This window comes from Rutilus rutilus, assembly GCF_951802725.1.
Source record: "Rutilus rutilus genome assembly, chromosome: 16".
Lineage (NCBI taxonomy): Eukaryota > Metazoa > Chordata > Actinopteri > Cypriniformes > Leuciscidae > Rutilus > Rutilus rutilus.
In genome coordinates this window covers 11940921-11967125 of record NC_140224.1, presented here as the reverse complement: position 1 = coordinate 11967125, position 26205 = coordinate 11940921, and the positions used below count along the sequence as shown (strand labels likewise).

Below are 26205 nucleotides of genomic sequence, written 5' to 3'. Positions count from 1 at the left end.
CAGTGGATTCTCACCCTTGAAGTGCTGTTACTTTTACATTTACTAAAATGTTTTATGATGCAGTGTAACTTGCACTACAGTGTTAATTATGGATTGATTGAGGTATTTTCAGATAGAATATGATTATTTCCAAACTGGTTTGAGTATCAAACTAGTATGGGAAATAATATGGTGAAATGACAAAGAAAATAATAAAGTTGAATCTTTTCTACAGAATCAGATGCTTAGCGAATCTTCTCTGTTACAGTAGTCAGTGTTCGACACTAAAAAATGTATGATTAGCAGTGTGAAAAACTTCAACTAGATTACTATTAGGTGCAAAAAGCTTCAGTAGGTTCAAAATGCAGCAGCATCTGAGCATGTCAGCCCTCTTTTATCATTGTTACATTACATTGGATACTTGTTACGTTTGTTTGTTTTTTGCACAAATTAAAAGAAAATACAACACCAAGGACATACTGATGCATATACAGTGCCAGAGAAGGCAAAAAGCCAGTATGGCTTATCTAAGCCTCCACCAAAGAAAGATAAAAAATATCCAAAGAATGCAAACACAATATAATACAACTCATACAAACATTAATAAAAAAAAATCAAAAAAGTCATGATAATACTGGTGATAAAACAAGCATTTCTCAGTAAAATGAAAATACAATGAAAAATATAGAATCAACCAAATACACAAACTAGTTCATCAACAGACCTCTTAAAACTCTTTTAAAGCTCTATTGAGGTGCATTGTCTCGCCGCATGAGAAAATCTATTCCATATCTGTGTACCTCTAAATCTTATTGAAAATTGGCCTCTACATGTGGTTTGGAGGATGGAGATCCATTACCTGCCTGGTATTATGGGCATGAACAGCTGAGTTAGCTTTAAAATATAACGTGAACTGACCAGGAATCTTTCCTTCCAATGAAAATAATTTATACATGAAAACACATATTTGGCAGGTGTTAATGTCAAAAATTGAAAAAATCTGCAGTTTCTTAAATAACATAGCTGAGGATGTGTGGGAACCTGAACGAGCCGCTATCCTGACAAACCGTTTCTGGAGAATTAAAATTGTATGTAGCTTTGTAGGAAATGTGCTCCCCCACACCATGTTAGAATATGACAAATACGGATAAATTAAACTGTAATATAGGGTACGGAGACATTTTGGAGTAACAAGATGGCTAATCCTCCTTATTATACCAATTGACTTGTTAATTTTGCCACAAACATAGTCTATGTGTCCTCTCCAACTCAAACCTTCATCAATAATAACTCCTAAAAATGTTGTTGTTAACTGAAGCATCTCAGCAGGCCCAATTCTAATTTGCGCTAGTTCTTTGTTGTATGTTTTTTTGCCACTGAAAATAACAAAATTACATTTCTTAATATTTAAAGATAATTTATTTAACGTGAACCAAGCAGTGTAAGCAACTAAGCCAACATTTGCATTGCTCATTAACGTACTAAAAGAACAAGGGTTGTATCATCCGCAAACATGATGGGGGAAAGCACATCCGAAACACTAAACATATCATTTATATAAATGAGGAACAACAGTGGTCCAAGAATAGACCAAGTGTTCCAAGTATAGAACAAACAGAGAATAAGTCTGGAGTAACATGTGCTGATGAATCAATCCATTCTATAAAACCAGGAAAGTCATACAAGTAAATAGTCAGATAGTTTTGATTTTGTGATCATTCTATAGTCCATCACCCTCAAGCAAGGTCACAAAGTTTGCAATAGAAAGTTAATTACAGCCAAAGGGTTTGAGTTAGAGGACCATAGACATTTGCCCGGTCTCACAGACAAGGTTTAAGCCTAGTCCCAGACTAAAATTCATGTTTGAACTGTCTTAACTGAAAGCAACTTGCACTGAAATAGCTCAGTGCCATATATATATATATATATATATATATATATAATCTTTTTTTTTTGGTCTCAAGATGCACACCAGTAAGTTTTTTTTTTTTTTCTTTTTTTTTTTCTAAGGCAGTGTACAAATCCTAATTTAACTAACTACTACTGGCTTAATCTAAGACCTGTCTGTGGAACCGGGGCATTGTGTTTTGGTGAACTGCAATATCAGTGTTGCCTGCTGGAATTCTATTTGTCAAATTGAGTCTTGGTTCCAAGGTTTCTTCAACTACCTTAACATCTTAGGGAGTTTTTCCTTGCCACAGTCTGTTTCACATTAACTCATTAATGCCCAGACTTTTCTCAGAAATGTCACATGAGCATACTGAGTAGACCATTTGGCATTTAAGTGTATTTTTCATTTAAATATTTAATATTTGGCGAAAAGTGGACACAAATCTATATACAGAAAGTCCAATAGAAACCAATGCAAAGATAATAAGGCAGAATGGTACCGTATAAAACAACGCTACATCCAGCAAGTTGTCAAGAATTCAAATGTCTTCTTATAGGATTAAAACATTACATTCTCCCACTGAAAATATTTATAGCTGGAAAATTATCCATCACAGAGGAGCATTATAATAGGAAGATTGAACAAATCCATCATGCATGAAGAACCCTTAATAAAAAAAATAAAATAAAAAAAAACTTAAGTCCAATTATATTTACCAAGTATACTTCATGTAGAAAGTATTGTAAAATCAATGTAGTATTCTTGTAAGTGTACTATTTCAGTACTTATTTGGGTCTAAATTGGTCTACTTTTTAGTTTAAAAGTTAGTGTACTTTTTGTAAACTTTTGAATACACAATTAGTTTACATCCAAGTATTTCTTTTGTATTGCAACTATACTGTGAACTATACTACAAGGGAAATATGTACTGTTAGCTATATACTAGCCCACTTTTTAGTTTATGAAAGTGCACTTTTAAGTATACTCTCAGTAAACTACTAGTTTATGAGTTTTTATACTGCAAGTATACTTTCTTTAAGTGAATTTAACATCATACTTATAGTTTATTACTTACCATACTATTTTTTCCCTATTTAGGTATTCATTCAGCAAAGTATAATTTCTTTAAGTCCATAAAAACTAGACAAAGTAAACTCACTTATTTTCAGTCCAAAAAAAGTTACCAAAAATAGCTCACTTGAATAAAAAAATTTTTTGTAAGTGTATTCGTGATGTTCCATTTCAAAACAAAATGTTTGCAAACACTTTAGTTTGGAACTTTTATTCAATGGGACAAATGCATTTAGAGATCAGATTTTTTTTTTATGTCTAAAAGTATAAAAATATGTAACAATCAAATGTACACTTTTAATACTGGAAAACTTGTTGGTCTGGTTTTCAGCCTCAGGATTATGAATCTGTTGCTTTGTTCTCTGTCTGAATGCATGTACATTCACATGTGTTTGTGCATGTTTCACAGTTCTTCGTGACGTGCTTTCTCTGCGTCTTCATCTGATTTTAGTTTGAGTTCATCCAGAGTGATCAGACCATCAGCGTTCCTGTCCTGGTTCTTGAACATGTCAGCGATGACGCTGTCCGCATCTTGAGCTGGTTTCAGACGACCTTTCCCTTCTGATACCTGCTGTTTGATGAACTGTGAAAACTGTGGAGAGACATGGTAGGAAAGTGAGGTTTAAAACTAAATCATTGCTTTCCTAACAAAGACTGTGACACTTTATAAAACAAGCATTTAAGTGCAAAGAACATGTACCCTGAAAAGAAAACAGAGCCAAGAGGTAAATACAGTATGTCAGCAATAGTAAAGTTAATGCTAATTTAGTAGTGCAAGATATCTAACACTGTAACTATACTAACAGTAACTAGTCAAGTCAGTGAGTTTAGTATTATAATGTGAAAATCAAAGGTCTTAAAGATAACCCATCAAAATAAAAGTTCATTTTAACTTGAAGAAATTGTGACAGAAATATATTACTATTGTACAGTAGAATGGAACTGTCAAAGTAATAATAATAATTATAAAATCATTATATTTTATGCCGTTACCGTTTATAATAAATTTGTCTCAAAACATAAATCCAGAAAAACTAAAACAGACAACACAAAATTTCTGAAAAACTAAAATATTTAATAGGGCCTTATTATTTAAAAGATAAATAATAATAATAATAATAATAAATTGTTAAAAGTTTTATAATTAGACATGCTTTTTGATTATTTAAATGTATGTAATCATTGAAACAAAATCCATTATAAAAAAGAAATAAAACAAAAAACAGAATTTGTGAAAATTAAAATGGAATTTGTGAAGAAAAGGGCCCTAAAAATTACATTTTTGTTATCCTTTTAATAAATTGTTGTAAAGTTATATAAGTTTTATGATTTCAGTTAATCAGACATGCTTTATGATTGCTAAAATTCCTATGCCCCATGATGCTTTGCGCAAATTATGGGAGTAACTTAATATTTCAAAATTATTTCTGTCATTTTGACAGACAATAAATATTGTATTTACCTGCTTTAGAAACATTACAGTAAACAATAGGGATCAGAAGTGAAAAGGGGAGACAATTACATTTTAAAGCATTCGTGTGAAAACAAACCTGGAAAGAGATGTGAGGATTTGGGGAAGAAAAACAAGTGTAGTGCAGTGAATTGTTCATGGGATATATCATAAATGAAATCGAGAGAGCAGACCACAACGCTGTATATGTTGTCTTTTTTCATACTGTTACAGCAGAATACAAAGGGGGAAAAAGAAAAGAATTAGGAGGAAAAGAATTTAGCGACTGAAAAGAGCTCTTGCCGTGTTATAACGTATGTCACATTAAGATACTGTAACGTTATAAAGCATTACGTTAAAAAGGGTTACATGATTCTGCTGATGTCTAAAAATAGAACATGAAGGAAATTTTAAAGCTCATTCAGTCAAACTGATGGATAAGGATTATTTGTAGCGCAGCCTTATGATTTGAATTTATTTGTTTCTGTCTTTTTGAGTGGAACTTCCACAAACCGGAAGTGCCTCCCATAATGTAAAACGCAGTAGGCTTATTAGGAAATAGGTGGATTAAACAGAGTCCAGAAAAACTCAAATGGATTTCACTGGGCCCTACAAGATCCGTAAACTGACCTCCTCTAAAGGGACCTGTTGGTCCTGGTTGATGTCTAGAGCCTCAAAGAGCTGAACTGGACTATCTTCGAGCCAAACGAACAAGTAGCCTTCAGGAACTCCCTTCTGCAGAGACACCAGCTCCAGTTCGAACCGGAGCACTGCACTCCCAGGGACAATACCAGCTAGGAAAACAAGAGAACAGGGCAATGATGTTTCATGTGACAAGAATTCATGAACTCTATATTACAGTGTTCCTTTTTCTTTTGTTGTTTGAAGACTCCAAAAAATATAAAAAGTCACACACACACACACATACACACACACACACACACACACACTATTATATTTTATATATTTATTATTATAAATGATTTAGAATTGTATCCCCCTCTACCCTCAAATCTGATGACTTGGCATGTTTCAGTTCACCGCCTTTCTTCAGTCACATACAGTAATAGACCTTTATTTCTAGTTCTCGTTTCCACTGTCTGCACTTTTTCCACTTTCTGCTTTTAATGTCTGTTTCTTGAAATTTTCCTCTATCCACAAATTGGTGGAGATGATCCAGTTTTCCGTCAGATGCACTCAGACTACCTCAGCCTCTTCTCCAAATCCTCAGTTCGCCTTCTTCACAGTATTACAAGTATTAGGAAATCTTCTTCTCTTCCCGATAAACGGCTTCCAATATCTTTGGACATTTCACATAGGAAGATCTCTGTCCTCAGAGCAGAGTAGGTTATTTTTCTCCCTATACTGATACTCTCTTGGAGGCAGTTTTCCTCTTAGCCTTTCATGGGTTTCTTCGTTGTGAGTACTTGCGATCTTCACTTCTCGAGTTGTAGGGTTCACCGATATTCCCTTCTCTTCTAGCTTATTTCCCCTTTTTCTTAAACATTCTAAAACGGATTAATTGGCCCACAGCCTTTTCTGTCCTCTTTCTTTAATGATTAAAAATCTTAAATGTCAATCTCAGACCTCAGGTGACCATGACTCAACAGCGCTTCAGTCAACACCTCATTAAAGATCTGACACTTCTCCTCATGACTACACCGGGAACTCCTTTAGGATAGGTACAGCTACATCAGCCGCAAATAAAATACTTTTAGAAGATAGCTAAATAATGCTGGGCAGGTGGTCCTCTTCAGCCTACAAACATTAAATTTGCACTATCTATATAATGTGCAAGCTCACTTGCAACCAACAAGTCTCAACAAGGTTGTTATCCTACATCTCTGATGGGGCGTCCTTCTCTGTCATATTCACCCTTCTCAAGTTAATCAAGTTAAACTGTTATGTGCCATTTACTGATCAGCACATGGTGTTCCCATTATGGACGTATGTGGCGCATTGTCATAGCCCGCTCCCAATTTTACAGTGTCAAGTATTTAACCTTATTCACTATTCTGTCAACACTGACTTTTACAATATTTCAGTCCCAGACAGCAACATAGTGTCGGCCCAGATCCGGCCCACATCTGGAACACGTGGATTCCACACGGTCCAGATGTGGGCTGGATCAAGGCCGGCACTATTGCTGTCTGGTGTGTCACAGCACATGAGCTAGTGTTAAAGTGGCATTGTTCCTATTTGCAAAGGTAGTCGGTCAACACCGGTTTACATTAGAGTACAACATAAGCCCCTTTCACAGGGTCCCGGAAATCCCGGGAAATTGCCGTTAAATTTGCTAGAGTGCCTTCTGTGTGAACGCTAACACGTCCCGAGATTGATGCAGGGATCGATGCCGGGATGGGGACCTAGTGACATTGCCGGGATCAGTCCTGGAACAAAAGCCAGGACCAATGCCGTAAGGGGTGTGTTGTAGTGTATCTTTACGGGATGTGTGTGAACGCAATCACAGATTCCGGAAAATCACTGTGTATTTTCCGGAATCTCTGTGTGAAAGGGGCTATAGACACACAAGATAAGACACACCTCCTTTCTCTCCATGTCCAAGGTGTGGCGGCACTAGAACTGTCCGTCTCTCTCCCACACACATGTTCCTAAGGGCCTCATCCAGGCCATCAATTATTTTACCCCCTCCAAGCAGGACATCCTGTGGGGCCTCATAGTCGCTCCTACAATGATCGAAGATCAACAAACAAATCACAAAACCATTAGCACATTGTGTTTTTATGAATTCACTTCAAAAACATGAACAATTTAATAAATATTGAAGATAGATAGATAGATAGACAGACAGACAGACAGATAGAAACTCACGATGTAAAGAGCAATGTGCCGTCCAGCAGTGAGCAGTTGTAGTGGTACTGAATGAAGTCATTCACCTCACTGGTTTCATTACACCCTGCAGATTTATTCATGATCTCCACCTGCACAGGATCTTTGACATTGTGGAAGTCTATCACATGGATGTCAAAGACCAACACGGCCGAACCTGGGATGTCCTTACCTGGGCAAAACAGAGCTTCACTTACTGCATATTCACATTTTGAATGCAAACAGGAATTACCAGTATCTATCTTCACTCAACTCTTGCCTAGAGAAGAAAAGCAGGGCCGAGCCTGTTCAGCATCTATATGGGAGACCTCCAAACATCCCTACATCTACTAACTGGCTTCATCCCTCAGTCTCCTCTCCACCACTAAGGTGGTACGTGTCGTGAGATGGGCGTTCTGACGCAGTATGGTTGCCGTCGCATCATTGAGGTGGATGCTGCACTCTGGTGGTTTAATTATTTATTTATATACTTGTATACTAATAGAATTTTGAAATACACACAAGGGTACTAGCGCTTCTGTTTTTTTGTACGTCTTTTTGGCTTTAGACCTTTTCTGTTTCTTTGGACGTACAGGTACTGATTCTCTCGTTGTCTTCACTGTCTTCGTGGTAAAGCACGACAATAAATGTGTTCCATTGTCTAATATTCACTTTTCGTATCACCAAACAACACTAGGCTACTAGTGGCAGCCAATGAGTGTGAGGATTCTCTCCAAACCTTTAATGAAACAGTGGGCCACGTCAAAATGGCGAATACATTTATGGAGATGACCCACACTATACATTATTAAAACACTTTCTTATAGAAAATTATAGTCTTCATCTTATGTGGGTGTATACCAGGGCCAGAAATTATTGGTGGCTTTGGGGTAAAAATGCCACCAAAATGAACAAATACTCTCCCCAAATTCAAGATAATGAAAAAGTCCCCACACAATTAAACTACATCTATTACAGCTGACACAATTAAAGTGAAAATTAATGAAAAGTGTTGATTTGATAAGATCTGCTCACGTCGCATTAGATTTCTTTTATACCTTGAGCATTATAATGAATCACAAAGGTTAATGTTGAGCTTATGAACGCAATGCCCAATCAGAGGTGTTCAGATTAGTTTTATGTCAGTGAACATTATCACTGACAGAATTTTTAATCGCTACTCTCTTGAATTCTCTCATCATAAACAAAGAGCAGATACGATGTCAGCAACAGATTAGTTTTGCAGCTTCTTTGATTCACAAGTTCACACTTACATATAATTGATTTTCTAATGAGTAAAAAGCAATGAACTAATTCATAAACAGATCATAGCTTTTTTTACAGTATAGACAGAATATGACATGTCCCTTCCCCCATAGTTTCAATGTATTCTTTTAATCTACGTTAACAATCATTATTATAATAGAGCAATAATTGACAATAATGATTTTTGTCATAATACTGCAGCCATAACCTGAAATGTTTTTTTAATTTACTTTATGTAAGGTATTTACATTATCCAATTGTGTGAATACATGTATGCCACCTTAAACAGTATTAAACAGTCCGTGTACATAAACATAAATGCTGTCAGATGCAGCAGCCTCTGTTCCACCTTTGTGATGTCTTTTATGTTGATTGATAAAACTTAATTGGTAACTAGTATTCTGATTGATTGATTGATTGATTGATTGATTGATCAGCTCTGAAATAATTGTTTAAATTGAAGGATTTGACATAAAAGATGGCAGTAACATTTTACAGAAGTAAAAAAAAAAATTGCCGGGGACAAATATTGGCCATTAATGAAAAAGTAAATGTCTAACCCTGGTGTACACCACTGTCTTCACACACAATTTTTTTTTTTTTTTATATTAATATTTGAAACTTTTTAAATTAGCACCAAAATGCACCTTTAAGGCACACTTTCATTCCACTTTCATTGGCAAACTAGTCCTTTAAATGCATTAAGATCATCTAACCTGCCCCCTGCTGGCCATACGCAAGGTGAGGCGGCAAGATGATTCTTCTCCTCTCTCCTGTACACACACCCTGCAAGCCTTTATCTATGCCTGCGATCATGTAGCCCAGTCCAATGTACGTGTTGTACGTCTTGTTGTGCTGATAACTGTGATATTAGAGTTAATACATCAGAATCTACATCTACTGTAAAACCAACAAAAAGGAAGCAAATCAAATTTGAAAAAAGTCAGGAAATAAACCTGGAGTCAAACGTGATGCCGTTGAGGAAGGAGGCATTGTAGTGGTAGCGGATGTAGTCGCCTGCAACAGATTTGCGTGTACATGGTTCAGGCGCCTTCTTGAACTCCACAATGATGTCATCTTTAGAGTTGTGGAGGTCTTCCAGGAGAATGTGATACACCACTGATGCATGAGGAGGGATGTCTGTGCCTGAGGGAAAGAGAGACGGAAGGATGAAAGAAAGGGAAAGAAAGAATGAAAAGTCATGTTGTGTTGTGGGTCCATTTGACTGGCACTCGTTTTTTTTAACTGCTTGAAACAGTTTAAACCATTTATTTCTTCTTGATTTTTCAAATCACCCTGGGAAAATTCACTGTTTATCGATTTGAGTTTCAAGGTCAAAAAGTCTGTGAAATGAAGTTGTTTGGATTTCAATTTCTAGTCTGTTGCGGCACTGAAAACAAGTGTGTGGAACCCATTTGACCATTTTAAGGGTTTGAGAACCAGACATAAAAGGCAGAGGCTATTTACACCAAGTACAATATCGATAAATACTATTTACACCAAGTAGAAATAATGTTAGATACTATTTATACTTAGTTGTAGTTATTTGTACCTCAGTGTGCAAGTAGTCAATCAAAATGTGTTCTAAATCTGAAATCCTCCAACTGAATCATAATCTGAAGTCTTGTAGTGTATTCCAGTCATAAGCAGTTACTAAAACAGGTTGCGTTTTGTAATGTTATCCATCTTGTTGATAAACGAATGTGCAGTGTGAAATCTGGAAACCCCATTACCCAGGAATAACTAAAATGAACAGTGTGAGATATGGAACAAGATAAAACAGAATTACATGACACAATTTCAAGTGTGAAAAGTTCAACATTAAAGAATGGAACCATTTCCAAGATTTTTGTTCAAATCTATAATCTTTATATACACATGCAAATGGTTTGCTTGCTTACCATATCCTTTTTCTCCAAATGCCAGAAATGGGGGGATGATGAAGTGTCGTATTTCTCCCACACACATGCCCAGTAACCCTTCATCCAAGCCTTTTATGAGCAAACCTTCTCCAACCACTGAATCCTGCGTCTGGGAACGCTTGTAGCTGCAAGATTCTCATATAAGATTAGTCTTCATACATCTGTGCAACAGTTCACACTGGGTACATCTGATGTATGGCGTGTGTCCACTATAGATACTTTAGTTTTTAAATGTTAAAATACATTATCTTCTGCCAGGTTAATGTACAAAGACCACTACTGCTAAGCCATATGTAAGGTAATTTGCAAGAAAAGTCCGAAATTCTCGTCCGAAATTTTCGCATGTACAAAATTAATACGACCTCACGTTGTGTCAATCACGTTTATATTCTGCCTCTGAAACTTTCATTCGTCATAAAAAAATTCTGATCGGGTTCGATTTTCTGCATTTTTCGCATCCGTAGCAAGCATTTTGAGAGGTGTTTTGACAATTCAGAGCCACTGAATGACGAATACGAAAAAAACGCATACAGAAATTTTGGACCTTAAACCCTGTGGCTCTATCCAGCTAACAAAATATGTTCTAAGAACGTTTTGCTAACGTTCCTATTAAATTATGAAAACATTATTTCTGAATTATTTCTCTGAACATTCAAAACTTCCAGTTAAAAAAAAAAACGAAAAAAACATTTGTTTTGCTTAGTTATGCAAACGTTAGGGGAACATTCCATTTGTTCATTTTGCAAACATAAAGGGAACGTGACATTTGAATGTTCTCTAAACATTCTGAAACAAGGAGTAACATTTAAAGAAATGTTGGGCGAACACCCAACTTAACGTTTTAGGTAAACCGTTCCATGAACGATGTATAAATAATGTTTTTGTGCTACATTTTCGAGAACCTTATTAAAGACCAGACTAACTTTGCTACTAAGTTCTGAGAACGTTCCCTGTTAGCTGGAGGTTGTACTAACAAAACATTGCTCAGTGAAGAGTGTGAGTTTAAGGCAGGAGTGTTCAGGAAACTTGTTTGAAAACAATCATTATTAATTGAGGTAACTGGGACATGAAGTAGCACTAACCTGGAGTCAAACACGGTGCCATCCAGCAATGACGCATTAAAGTGAAAACGCACGAAGTCAGTCCTCATGACTGAGCGCTTGCAGTCTTTAGGTGTACTGATGACTTTGGTCTGAACCTGGTCTGCCCTGTTAAAGATGTCTAGTAGAACCAGATCAAACACTAATGTTGTGTCCGGCGGCACTGTACCACCTAAAACGCCACAGAAAGAATACATATTTCAGTGATTCATAACTGGTGGTTTGCGAACCTCTGGGGGTTTGTGAGGGAGCTGTAAGAGGTTTGTGAGTTGATAAAAACTAATAATTATATCCAATGAAAAATTTAAATAAATAAATGGGGCTGCATGAGAGTCGTGATATTGTTTAGGGCAATAATCAAATCAAAGGCTGCGATTTAATTTAAAAAGTCTGATCTGATCTGCCTATGTGAGCAGGTGTATTCAGCATCTGAGAGCTTCTCTGTTCACTGTAAATGCAGCAAACTAAAAAAGTTCACTTTATTTACACATGCATCATTTCCAACGTTTTTGTGGGCAGTTTACAGCATTTTAGTAGTATTCCACCTTAATAAAAGGATTGTTCAAAGCTCAAGGCTTTGAAATTTTGAAAGTAAAGAATTTAAGACATAAAAGTTTGTTTTGTAACATGTAGTGTAAAATACAATTATTATTATAATGATCAAATATTTTAAAATATATATTTTACAGTACAATTAAAATTTACAACAGTAATATATTTCTGTATTCATTTGGTAATTGGAGTTAAAACATAATAATAATTGTTATTACATTTGATTGGGTTCCTAAAACACCAGTGTGAATGTAATGTAGTGTATACACTTATATGTATACACATACACATAATGTAATGAATTTAATTACAGTGTATACACTACATACACTATAACAACAACAAAAAGACTACCAGCAATAAAGTCCAAATAAAACAATAAAAGATTAAACATTTTATTAATTTATTTGCTTGTCATGAGACCATTAACCGACATCAGAGAACTGTGAACATGCAAATGTGTCACTAAATTATTGAAATATTAACTTAAAATTTCAGGGGGTACTTTAACCAAATGTCAATTATTTTAATCAGCGTTTCACAAAAAGAAGAAAGAAGTGAAAAGACAGGAGTTTTAGCTTAATTTGCTTGAACACACTTGCTTTGATATCTAATGTCTAGTCCAAAACATTTTTAAGGCTGTGTGTAAGACTTGTGTGTCCAAAAATAGTTTTTTGGGCTGCTTTACAATTTCGAGAAATGAACTAGTATGTACATTTTATCAATGTAAAAGTTGTGTTTGGGTATATTACCTGCTGCCTGGCTACTGTAGGTCAGGTGGGGGGGTACAGTGATCCTCCGGCGCTCATTCACACACATACCCAGAATGCCCTTGTCCACACCAGCAATCTGCCACTTATGCCCCACCTGTCCAAAGAATGCAGCCCCCTTATCATAGCTGCAGTAAATGAGAAAATTACCTTACTTTAAATGTATTCTCAAAGGGACATACAGCACATAAACACACACACTTTGTAAATCACGAAATACCAATCAAGGGTATTTACACAAGTATTTACACAAGGATATTTACACAACCTGTTTTATTTAAGTAGCTCTTTTGACAATGTACCTCTACACCATTTCAAAGCAGCTTACAAGAAATAAATGCTGCAATGTCTATCATATATTAAATCCTGGAATTTATAATTGGAGTAGTTGTATTTAAGTTTGAAAAGATGCATGAGGCTGAGGAGGCCCAAAACCTTAGTTTTTTTTTTTTGGTTTTTTTTTTTGTCCACGTATGATACACCATGACCAAAAAAGCTGTATGAATGAAGCTCACCAGTGTCTGAGACACAGCCATAAGAATATGCAATATATAGGCATAGTTTTAGCTAAATAGACTTGAGTAAACCATCTTGAACAAACCTAGTATTTGCATAATACTACAAAAGATGCTTAAAAGAATATCATGAAAGTAGCCTATTTTTACAATAAACAAAAATAAAAAATAAAAAGCATAATAGTGCATGTCCAGAAAATCATGGTACATAGAAAACCAAAGCCAATGCCTAGCTTAGTTAATGACAAAAGCAAAAAGTAAAAGTGAAATTGTAATGTTCAAGATGCAAAGAATGAACATCACTCAGTAAACACTTGGCTGAATCATCTCACCTAGAGTCAAACCGTTTTCCGTCAGTAAAAGTGCCGTTATAGTGATAACGCACGAAATCTCCGGATTTCACTTCTCTGACGCACGGCGTGGGAATGAAATATCGATCAACTGCAATATCATCGATCGGCCCTGGATTACAGTCCACATAGAACCACGTCGCCAGCAATAAACTCAAAACAATCCTCTGTAGCATTTTAAGTAAAGTGTAGTCTGTGAGTGAGGCTTGTGAGGGCTCGACAGTGAGTTGTGGGCTCTTGTAGGAGGAGTTCGGATGTGTAAACGTGGAAGATCCTAAACTGGGATGTTGCTTGCGGGCACATTTTTCCTTTTCGCCAGGTTCTGTATTAGGCCTATTTTATAGGAGTCATCAATTGTTTACTGTACTTATCTTTCATGTTATTGATAAAAATGGTGGAGAAATGACGCATATTAAAGGAAAAATATTTAATGAGATCATATTTCGCGGAAGCGGATGGAGAGGAAGACTGCCGTTCAACTGACACACTTTAGCAGCTCTGACCTATTAATCAGGGACACGGACATATGTGGAACTAATGTATTATTTTGTATTGTATGTAGCCTAGGCTACATGCATTGCTCAATTATGTTTGTTTCATTGAATAAATCTGATAATTTTCTGTCAAATAATGATTTCTGTCAGATAATTTATGACAACATTGCGATGAATCTAACTGGATAAGTAACTCAAAATCGTGGTAATGTCTGATTCTACAGCAAAATAATATTTCGGAGATTTTCTCAGTATAGTTGCACTGTTGCAGAGCCACTCCCCTATGGGAGAACCAATGGGTGGAGCTTGACGTCCAGCCCCCCACACCCTAACCCTACCCATCACCCACAGTGAATGATATCAGAAATTATATTGAAAATGTATGGAACAACAGATTTCTGTGAAAATAAATCATAAATGTGGGTAGGCTATGGATCATGCGGGGTAAAAGGCTCATCAGCATGGGGTAACAGGCACACACTGATAATTCTTTAGCTAAAATAATATTTTTTTAAATAATGTCTAACTTAATACTTGTTTAAAACAATCACTTTAGCAAAGTTTGCGCTTTTTTCTGTTCATTTTTGACTAAATAATTATTTTTTTGTTCATTAAATATACTGTCATTAAAATATGTGAATATAAAAATATATATTTAATAAATACAGAAACTAAAATTCTGAAAGCATTGAAGGAGATCCCATAATAATTTAATATATATTTACAACAATAAATTATATTTTATTACATAATTAATATAATATTTTTTAAAATATGATGGTTTTATTATAAATATGGGCTGGGTTTCCCGAAACCACCTTAACGCTACGTCGTTCTTAAGTTACACCTTAAGCTGTACCTTATCGTTAATACGTGTTTCCCGAAACGTTCTTAGTTAAGTATACCTTCTGTAAGTCATACGTTCGGAAGGTTGGTCTGGACCACTCTTAGCTTTACCTTATCACTGTTGCAGGTCTATACGAATATAATTCTGAAGTTTTAATACACCCAGACAGTGTTCAATTAGGCAAATTCAAGTGTTTTCATGCAAAGAATAAAATTGTCATTACACTGATTGTTGTTAGATTTTTAATTATATTATTATACAATATTATTAATTTAATTAAAGAGCGCTTTTAAAGGCCAGTGAAAGCATAGGCTACTGTCAGTTAAGTCCTATTCGGACGCTAATATTGTTTCTCATGGGCTCGTACGGTATTTTAAACATTTACAGGCAGGGGTGGACTGGGTCTAAAAAACAGCCCTGGACTTTCTCCCAAATAGGCCCATCATCCGGCCATTCGCCCCTAGCCGTGTGCGACAGACACTAGCCAGGATGTCCTGATACTATGCCACAATACTGTAGTCTATCAGACAAAGTATTCACAGCAAATAACATCTCAAAACCAATGATGATCATTGGGGTTGTGTTTATTAATGAAGCCTCAGCCTTCAAATAAAGACAAAAAAAAAAAAGTACAATGCCATAAAATACAAATAATGAAATGTCACTGCAGGCTACAGAAACCCCAAATTACTCAAACTTTTAATTATAAAACCTATAGTTATATACCAGGGGTCTCCAACCTTTTTGTGTGCGAGGGCTACCTCAAGGGATAAAATAATCTAGAAGGGATTTTTATTTGTTATACTCAAATATTTATTATAGCCTACATATAACATGGTGGTGCTTTTTTACTTTTCACCATCATATGCGAAATAATAAAATATCTTGATATTCTGGTTCAGACTTACAAGCATTAAACTTTTTTTTTTTTTTTTTTAATCAACAATTCCTGAAAAATTATGAAAATATTTACAGATTTTTTTGTTTATTTTCTATAAACCTATTGTATGTGTTATCAAAAACAGTAGCCCAAACATTTAGTATAAATATAAATGCAAAAATAAATAAATAAACTGCCATAACTTCTTAACAAAAACATTAGCCTACTGCATTAGGGTGATATCAGCTAAATTAGGCCACTTTTTGGTAAATCGTTTGGGACAATAATACAATACCATATATGCCTTTTCCATGTGTTTTTATGATTAATAATGACTGTTTTTGATCATTTTGTGTTGAAATTATGTAATAAAATATAATTATTTAGGCCCTACAGTTCTTGAAACATCAGCTGTGCCAACTTTTTTTGCATGAGCAGTTTCAGGTAAAATGGGCCAGTCAAACTGCAAAGGGAAATAGTAATTTATCATCAATTTTAATTTTAAAACACAATTGCTTATACAGCCACATAACATTTAAACTGCATTAAACAAACATATTCATATGTGCCATTAAAAAAAACAACATTTTGGGTGCAAACCCACATATTCAAATGTGCAATTAAAAAAGTCCATTTTGGAACAGCATAGATCAGTGAACTGCTGTCAGGGGTGTGTGTGTGTGTGTAACTATATAACTATATTTAATTAAAAATATAAATTTTTGGGTTGGGTTGGAAAAATATATCTATGTAAATATATACCTTAAGCAGGGTAAGAAGATGTAGTAAGATGCCACTCTTGAAAACAGTGTGCATTAGCTGTTAAATTGTAACATATTTAAAGATGAGTTTAGCAGAGGATGATGATGTATCAATATGTGTGTGTGTGTATATATATATACAGGGGTGATAGTAGAAAAAAATCCTGAGCCTGAACTTTTTTCCCTGGGAGGTAAGCGGGCCCTATATATCTAAGCCAAGATATATGCCCTGATTAACATAATTGTCAAGTGGGATCCAGGGGTGTGCTCCCCTATGAGAACATTTTGATAAATAGTCCCTTAAATGATAGAGTCTTGTGATTTTTGTGGATATAAATGGACATCATTCAGACATGAGATGAACAAACCCAATACAAGCCTATATTACAGTAGCAGGTTTCAGTAAGTCAAATTTAAGACCTTTTTAAGACATTTTAAGACCATAAAGATTGAAATTTAAGACCTACGACGCATTGCCAAAAAAAATATTCAAATCGAAGAATTCATTTTATTTCAATGAATTCAGTCATTGAAAAAGCATTTATTTAATTTACAGATAAAGCAATCACATTAGTAACCTTCCACACCCAACAACGCGTGTCAGAGAAAAGAACAGAATCAGATATAAAAAAAAAATTTTTTTTAATTGTACTTTGCATATTATACTGTAAAAAACACATAATTAGTTGATTTCAGTTGATCATAACTAGAGATGAAATGGCATGAACATTTCATTTAATGATTATAGTGACAAAAATTATCACGGTTATCACAGAATCCTGTTCAAAAAGTACTATTACTACACAATGAAATTTTTTATGAAAGTTTTATGTCGAAAACCAGCAAATAACAAATAAAATAAGCATCAATATGCACTTTTTGTTTACATAAACATTAAAATAATACCATTAAAAATGATAGCCAGATTTTAAAAGTGTCTTGCAACATGTTATAGCCTACTAACATGTAAGTTACAAGTTCAAAAAGTTTTGACAAAAAAGTTTTTTATAAAAAGATAAACCTCACATATTTCAGACTTTAAATGATTATTTATAAAAAGAAAGAGTCAAAAAAAGATACATTACTGACATTTACAATGCACTTTAGCTTATCTTTTATTATTAATAGTAAAATTAGGTCCGATTTTCCCGTGGCGTCTGTCATTGCTATGCAACCATGCTCTGCGCTCTCCACAACGACAAAAAAGTTTTATTGGCTAATGGATTTCCATGGAAAAAAACGAACGCGTCGCTTCAATTATGAGCGCGCTATTACCGCTTACCGCGCGCCTACATTTGAATGAACTTGAGCGCGCAAAAGACGCGATATGTGAACAGCCTGTTGGCGAGCTACCTCAAATCAGGCTCGCTAGCGATAATTTTTTCGTCAAGTTTGATCCACCTTTATCGACAAGTTTGATGTCTACTGTCTTCCCCTGGCTTCATAAAGTTGCACTCCATGACTTTGGCTATGTTTCGCGCTGCTAGTGTGGGAAACACATTCGGCATACAACAGATATTATGCATAGTTTTTTATGTGCATGTTTTTTTTTTTTATAGATTTATCATCCTTATAATAGTTTAGTTAGATTTGGTATGCCAGGCTCCTTTACCATGCAGCTTTCTGGTGCAGTCTTGATTTGAATTATTGCCCAACCCACCATAGCAACAATAAACCAATCAAATCACCTGTTACTTGTCAAGCACAGTTATGACAACAGTTTAAAATCCTTTGCAGTCATTGGCTCTAAATTCCAGAGGGGCTGGGACCCCCACCTGATATCACCCTACATTTAATACATATATACATGACTATATTAATATAACAGCATTTTTAATATGATTCAGGCACATTTCTGCCACAAAAATGTTTGTTTTACTACAGTCAATATGTTGAGAATATTATTTAGCGCTGTTTCAGCTGGCTTTTAACAAGCTTAAATCACATAGTCATCTGTGGGTTTGTAATAGAGATAGAGAATTCTGCGCTGAATTTAAATTCTTCTGCCCTCGGTTGAGTGTGTGGCTACTCAGCCTATGCAGCGAGCTAAACATACAGTAAGAGAAGGTGGTTCCAGGAATAAAGCCCCGTTCACACTACAAGCGACTTTGTCGCTGCATGTCGCCAGTGGCTGGCGGTGAGTTAGTGGGCGTTCCCACTACTGGTTGCCTAGTAATGTTTGAGTGACATTCACGGATGTTACTCCATGTTGTAGACAACAAATCTGTTTTCTTGCCTCTACAAGCTAACATTTTGGAAGGAAAAGTCTAAATATAAATGGAATCAGTACATTAAATGCATAATATTAAAGATGAATGAGAAACAGCGAGTGCCCTGTGCTATCGCGGCTATTTAACTGCAGCAAATGGGCAAATACTGGTCTTTCTGAGTTCACGAAACCATTCAGGCTCGGAGTCAGCACGGCGAGTACCACTGTATGTACACGGAGACATATCATACATTATTGGACAGTTTCGGACTGCTAAAATAAACTTCTCATTCATCTTGCCTCGGTCTGACGCAGCACTGAAGAGTGACGGATCACGTGTGCTCCACTGACTTCACTCCTATTGGTTGTCGCTCCCGAAAGTCGCTCTTCATTTGCATAAAGTTAAACATTTCTCAACTTTGTCGCGTCGCCAGACACGCCCCATCCAGTCGCCAACGGTCGCGACTGCGCGTGTCACCGGAAGTCGCCCGCTCCCCATTGAAAATGAATGGTATCGCGTCGCTTGGTCGCGTGTAAAGCCCCGTTCACACTACAAGCGACTTTATCGCTGCATGTCGCCACTCGCCAGTGGCTGGCGATGAGGTCGTTAGTGGGCGTTCTCACTTCTGGTTGCCTAGGTAATGTTTGTGAGTGACATTCACGGATGTTACGTGTTGTAGACAACAAATCTGTTTTCTTGCCGCTACAAGCTAACATTTTGGAAGGAAAAGTCTAAATATAAATGGGATCAGTACATAAAATGCATAATATCAAAGATGAATGAGAAACAGTGAGTGCCCTGTGCTATCGCGGCTATTTAACTGCAGAAAATGGGCAAATACTGGTCTTTCTGAGTTCACGAAACCATTCGGGCTCGGAGTCAGCACGACCAGTACTACTGTATGTACACAGAGACATATCATAAATTATTGGACAGTTTCTGACTGCTAAAATAAACTTCTCATTCATCTTGCCTCGGTCAGACGCTGCACTGAAGAGTGACGGCTCCACTGACTTCACTCCTATTGGTTGTCGCTCGCGAAAGTCGCTCTTCATTTGCATAAAGTTAAACATTTCTCAACTTTGTCGCGTCGCCAGACACGCCCCATCCAGTCGCCAACGGTCGCGACCGCGCGTGTCGCCGGAAGTCGCCCGCTCCCCATTGAAAATGAATGGTATCGCGTCGCTTGGTCGCGTGTTGTGTGAACGCAGCTTAGTGTGAACGTAGGACAGTGTGAATATAACAGGACACAGTTTTCTTCTTAGTGTCTTTACTGAAGACCTCTCTTTTTGATTGTAAAACTGTGAACATACAAGCAAATTTCATTAAAAATACATTATTTAACGAACCAAGACTCATTGCTGTGAAGTTAAATGCTGGAAGTGATCAGAGTTCAAGATATAAGAATCACAAGATTACATCTTTAAATGATTCAGTTTGCCACCATGTGGTTGCGGAATATACTGCAGTTAATTGCAGTTTCAGTGCACAGATTCACAGGCAGTTCAAAATACTGTTCAACATATCTGTAAAAGTATAACAGGTCTTTCCTCTTATAGGTTTAGTAGAACATAAACTTAGCAAGCCTTAATCAAAGCTACACACTGTACACAGTAAAACAAAAGCTACTTGTTTTTACTTTTGACAACCTGTATGGACAACCTGTACAACCTGACGACCTGAATTGAGTAAAAGGCAGTGTTCACATTGACTTATAAGATATTGTACAACCATATACTAAACAGAAGCTAGCAACATTAGCTTGGCTTAGATCACAAACAACATTTTTGCTTGAAAGAGTTAAAATAACCTTAAGTACCAGAAAAGTAACAAAACATTTAGAAAAACAAAATTGGCCGCTAATAACTTACAGATTATGGCATGTCAAAGCTTCCCAAAGATATAAGGGGACTGAGAAGAGTGAAGCATGTCAACACCTCGGGATATTTTCTCACACTGTGTGTAACAAACTTTTTTCCTGCTGCCTCAAGCCTTGTTTATACTTTCGCCCGGCTCCGCAGCGCGAGTCTCCGCAGACTGCGCGCGCACCTCCCCAAACGGACGAGGCGTTTATACTCGACGCGCTCGCCGTTGTACTATTCTTTGAAACGATAGGGGGCGACTCCAGTAATTATCCTCTAACCATCAGGAATCAGCGATGAGAAGAAGAAAGCTATACACACGTGACAATGTTTATTTTAGTACATGGCCACCAATACCACACTACAAAAAGAATCGTGTAAAACCCAGTAAACCCTGAGATTATTGCTAGTGACAATAAAACAAAATATATGGATATGAGAATGTGTATACAACATAACTAAATTAACGATCTCTTACATATTTTCTAATTTCACTAAACATTTCATTAAGTTTCGTGAACATTTTTATTAAACATGGACCTTTATGTTCTTTAAAAATACTTTTTATGCTATTGTATGCTCATTTTTAAAATGTAAGCAACTCATTTAGACGTGCAAACTGGGTGCCAGTGTGGTGAGAAGTTCGAGCTCGGCCAGATTCGGTTCGAAGTCGTTCATCTTCGGATGCGGCGCCGCGCGCGTTGTTACAAAATCTGCCGTGCACACCGCCAGGCGAAATGGGCCCTTGCGCACCCAACGCGCGCGACCGCCCACTCCGCGATGACGTCATTTTTGCCGCGCGCACCTTCGCGCTCGTGCGGACGCGTCAAGTATAACGCCGGTTTCAGACTGCATGCATTAGCAGAGCGTAAGCAGGACAGGAGCAGTGCATATGGTGAGCAGGAGCAGGACACGCGCGTTTTGCTTTCACACTGGCAGCGTTTGTCACGCGCGCCTGAACTGCGGGTTTTGTACAGACAGAGTAGGCTACTCTATAATGGAAAAGTTCATTGCTTTATTTCGTTTTCAAATACATTTAAGAGAAAAGACTTGTCAAGAAGCTTATTTTATTAATAATTTCATTTATATAACTTTTGGTTCATCTTTGTTTTTATTGTTCTGGCAACAAGTTTGTTTTTGGACATTTGTTTTCTTTTTAAATTGCTGTTGGTCATTTGATTGACTGTTTAAAACACAATAGATATCATCAATGCGCTTTTTGGATAAAACTGCGGTGTATTTTGGCCATGATCAATGCATTGTCACTTTAATTCAGCGTAAGCGGCGCGTTAAAAATAGACTGGGCGCCGAAACTATCGCGGCACTGCTGTTCCTGCTCTGCTCCTGCTACGCGCTGCCGCGCCGCTTCTGCGTGCGGTGTGAATGCACTCATTGAATAACATGAACGCCGAAAAAAATACGCGCTGCTCACGCGCCGCTGACGCTTGCGGTGTGAAACCGGCGTAAACCAGGCTTCAGCACATCACAACAGAGCGCCGAGTAGCGCACGCGATATAATCGATGAAGAAGAACCCAAAAGAAACACTAAAGGAGATACTGACCCCAAGTGGGAAAATAAAGAAATGCACCAGCAAACTAATACAATACTATTGAACATAGAGGGACAGAATAAATGCTTCTCAGTGGATCGCGCAGCTCTGTGTAATAATGTTTGCGTGATCGAGATCAGCTTTGGCCGCGATCGCTGTTTTTTGGGCCGAGCTGATAATGCTCTGCGCTGCTCAGATCAAACAAGTTTTGTTCCGCTTTTTGAGCGTTTGCCATTTGATGTTTCTCATACGCAACGCAAATGACAGCGTATAATCAAAGAGAGTTGGGTAATTTTGTAGAGGCAAAAGTGCTAATTGAAAAGTTTAGTTGAAAAGGTCACAAAATTATACCATTTAGTCGAAGTCTGGAGCCCCGATTTACAGTGGATCGGCAAGTTGGGGCTATTTATAGAATGTGTTTAGCGAGCAACTCACAGGCACCACGTTGGAGACCACTGCTATACTATAACTTAATTATTCAAATATAATGTAAGCAAATTTAAAAGTGCAGTAGCCTATGGTAAGCCTTATAAAACTAGGGGCAAGTCGGTGATTTTAGTGCCGTCCGACTCCGAATCCATAATATCAGTGTTTTTTCTCACCCAACCTGCATAAAAATCCCTGGCCAAATTAGTAGGCTACCTATGGCCTACTGTTTTTTGACAAACAGGTCGTGTGGTAATTTAATTGCCATCTGAATCCACATCTCTGAGTTTACAAGATTCAAAATCCACTGTTTAAATCCTTTTTGATCACTGCCGAGCACCGTACGTTAGATGTAGGCCTACACTTTTATTACTGAAATGCTGGAAAGTATTTACAAGAACAATATTTCATCGCAGCTCCACCTCAGCTAACAAAAATGGGAAAGAGAAGAAAGCACGTAAAAATTTGAAATGGTTATTATGGCAGCAATGATACAATTTAAAAATATGTAGGCTAGGCTATTATAGGCTATTATAATTTGGATAATTTTTTATAATATCCCATTAGTCCTAATAAAGGCAATTTAAACTATTTCTGAAGTGCTTCTTTTATAAAGAACACCGCTTTCTCACATAAACAGCCCCTGCACGAGAGAATAATTGATTCTCGAGCCATCGATATCAACCAATTCAACACCATCGCCACGGACAGCACCGGGTAACGTCACACGTAAGAAGGTATATCTTAAGCAACTTCCTAAGGTATGGTTCGGGGAACACGCCTAGAAATGGTATACCTTCAGTTAAGTTATACCTTAAGAGTCTTCGTAGCGCGCTAAGAGACAACGTTATCGGGAAACCCAGCCATGGTGATTATCTCCAAGGTATCTCTAACCCTAACCCAACTTGATATATTTACCATCTGAATCTAACCATGTCACGTCAACAAATGGAAAAGCCAGCCAGCTGTTTATCATCATGTTAATTATTGTACCTTTAGCCCCAACAGCAGGGGTGCCTTTTACCCCAAATACCAAACTTTTACATATTCTTCCGTTATTGAAAAACTGTAGCCTTTATCTTGAACAAAATCATTAAGGCCTTTGTCTCGAAATATATTTAATAATTTTAGCGATTCTCATTTGCTAGTTACATATTCTGTGTAATTAGATTACTGTACTAATTACTCTAAAAAGCATTGGATTACTTATTACTTTCTAAATCCCATATCAACTTCAACCAGTTGAACAATACAAGGATAAAAACAAAACTGCACTCTTAATTCCTTCAAATAAACAATAGGCCTATTGTCAGCAAGGTGTAGGCAGACAATGAAGCAGCAGAAGATGATTCAAAACACAGAGTTTAGTAAAAATCCAAAAGGTAATCCACAGACGGCTTAGAACAAACACTGATACTAACATAAACGACAAACACTGAGTGAAGGTGAGGAACTAACATACACATGGTGAAGAAAATGACAAACAGCTGTGATGATGATTAGTGTCCATATAGTTTCTATAGAAACTAACGAGTGGCGGGAAATTCAAACAAAGGAACACATGTGACTTAATTAAAAGTCTAAAAGTCGGTGACTAGCATCTGAAGCGGTGCCAGAGGACTGAGGCAGAGGGAAGGAAGGAGGAACCCGCTGTAGCCATAGGGGTGGAGAGACTGAGTGCAGGGGAAGGCTCACAAGTCCGTGGCGTAGGCAGAATGACGACTGACCAAGATGGAGCCGGAGGGACGAGAGAACCTGGAGCAGCCGTGAGGTCGAGGGTCTCTGGTGGAGCCGAAAGGTGGGAGGAGCCAAGGTGAAGTTGACGGGCCGAGGTAGAGTCACAGGGTCCTCTCGCTCAGGCAAGGCTGGTGGTTGCACGACCTGCGGCTTCACGTCGCAGCAAGGCGTCACTGTGGAAGGCAAAGGGCTGCAGGCATCCAGCAGAGGCGGGGCTGGAGGACTGGCTGATCTTTGCAGCTAAGGTGACCGAGGTAAATTGGACGTGATCAATAATGGTAATTCCAATTCCCAGCAGGTCGATGATATGGTCTTACTTCAGTCTTGAAACAGCAATGATGACGAGCAAACAAATGTTTCGCAGTCCATACAAGTTTCAGTGCTGTCTTGAAACAGCAATGATTTAGAACAGACAGATGATACCAGGTGGGATAGGGTGGGTTCAAATCCATCAGCCAGTCCCCCGTGTCCAAATCCATCAGTATTCCCTCTGTTGCTGCTGTCACTGGCTCATACCCCTGGTCAGACTCACTCCTGGGGTACCGGCTCCGAGACGATGGACGGCGATGTCCTTTCCTCTTTGGGCTCTGACTCACGGATCGCGGCGGGCCTATGCTCTGCATTTGCAGGGGGCTCTCGTGAAGTCTCTGCGGTCGAGGGTTGTGGGCTTCGGAGGATGCATTCCAAAGTCGGAAGGCATCAAGGCACATCCAAATGCAATGTTAGTTTCACTTCCTGTCTCCTGAGATACCTTCATCTGATCGATTTTTGAAGGCAGCATGTATGGCCGTATCCTTCGCTGCCTCTGATATCCCACAATCCTGTGCTTTCCATTCTGTGACAGTTGAGCTAGAAAAATAAAGATGGCGTCTGAAAGTTGCGGCTGGTCGTCAGTTTGGTGTAAATAAATTTTTTTTGCTAAACGTTTTTCACTTATGTCATTTCTAGCGAGAAATTACTATTTTAGTCATTAAACATTCACTTAGTTTTCACCAAAGCTCGCTCTATTTTGATGTAAATCATTTAACCATTATGTTGCCTCAGAAGTAGAGTAGGCCTATAGACTACATAGCTATAATAAAAGATAATGAATTTCAAACCTGAACCAAACATACATGTATTTTTATTTAAAGATCAACAGTCTGTAGTTTGCCACAAAAAAACAACATTAAAATCATGAACTCAAATATCATTGTAAAAAAAAAACAAAAAAAAAACCTGTTGTAACAGTGCGTGAATCAGACCTTTCAGGCTATAGCCTAACGCTAATAAGCCTTATGCCAAAATTATTATCACAACTAAATTGTCGGTCATTAAATAAGAAAACGAAAAAATTGTGTAGATGATTTGCTTTGTGTACCCCGAAATCAGACATTAGGCCGAATAATTTTTTTGCACACAGTGCCGCGACCAATCAACCACTCCTTTACGACTGGCTGCCTGCACATTTACTGTCCTCGCGGCTGCTGCAACTTGCACTCACTTATCAATGCATATCTAAATTCGCGCCTATATCTTTGTAGAACTTTTAAAAAAAAGAAACCAAAAATTTGCTTCAGCCAATGAGCAGCCGGCGGGGGCTGGCTTCAGGACGACTCAACCTCCACGGATAGTTTTTAATGTTTTATCAGACAGTAATACTCAAGATTTTGCTTTAGTATAATTTTCGGGACAATTAGGGCGGATTCGGGATTCGGGACAACAGCTTAGATTTCGGGACTGTCCCGAATTTTTCAGGACGTC

At 37.4% G+C, this 26205-nt stretch overlaps 1 protein-coding gene across 2 annotated transcripts; it reads right to left on the bottom strand.

Moving 5' to 3' along the window:
- Positions 1-3087: 3087 nt before the first annotated feature.
- Positions 3088-20942, bottom strand: fkbp10b (FKBP prolyl isomerase 10b). Of its 2 annotated transcripts, none has more exons than XM_084434518.1 (10): positions 20759-20942; positions 12813-12958; positions 11491-11680; positions 10388-10533; positions 9443-9632; positions 9203-9348; positions 7224-7413; positions 6936-7078; positions 5022-5185; positions 3088-3533 (listed from the first exon to the last, which is right to left on the bottom strand). In XM_084434518.1, the coding sequence occupies exons 2-10, from the start codon at positions 12877-12879 to the stop codon at positions 3345-3347; spliced, it is 1425 nt and encodes a 474-aa protein (XP_084290644.1). In that variant the 5' UTR covers positions 12880-12958; positions 20759-20942; the 3' UTR covers positions 3088-3344. The 2 variants fall into 2 exon arrangements, with proteins under 2 accessions (XP_084290644.1, XP_084290643.1); XM_084434517.1 differs by lacking the exon at positions 20759-20942 and adding an exon at positions 13678-14082.
- Between the last annotated feature and the right edge of the window lie 5263 nt (positions 20943-26205).

Bases quoted from the DNA above. Each gene is read 5' to 3' on its own strand.
- fkbp10b (XM_084434517.1), bottom strand. From the start codon at position 13,871: ATGCTACAGAGGATTGTTTTGAGTTTATTGCTGGCGACGTGGTTCTAT. The intron at 12,959-13,677 runs GTGAGATGATTC...CATTTACTGCAG, and splicing joins GGAAAACGGTTTGACTCTAG to CTATGATAAGGGGGCTGCAT. The intron at 11,681-12,812 runs GTAATATACCCA...GTGGCGTTTTAG, and splicing joins CTACAGTAGCCAGGCAGCAG to GTGGTACAGTGCCGCCGGAC.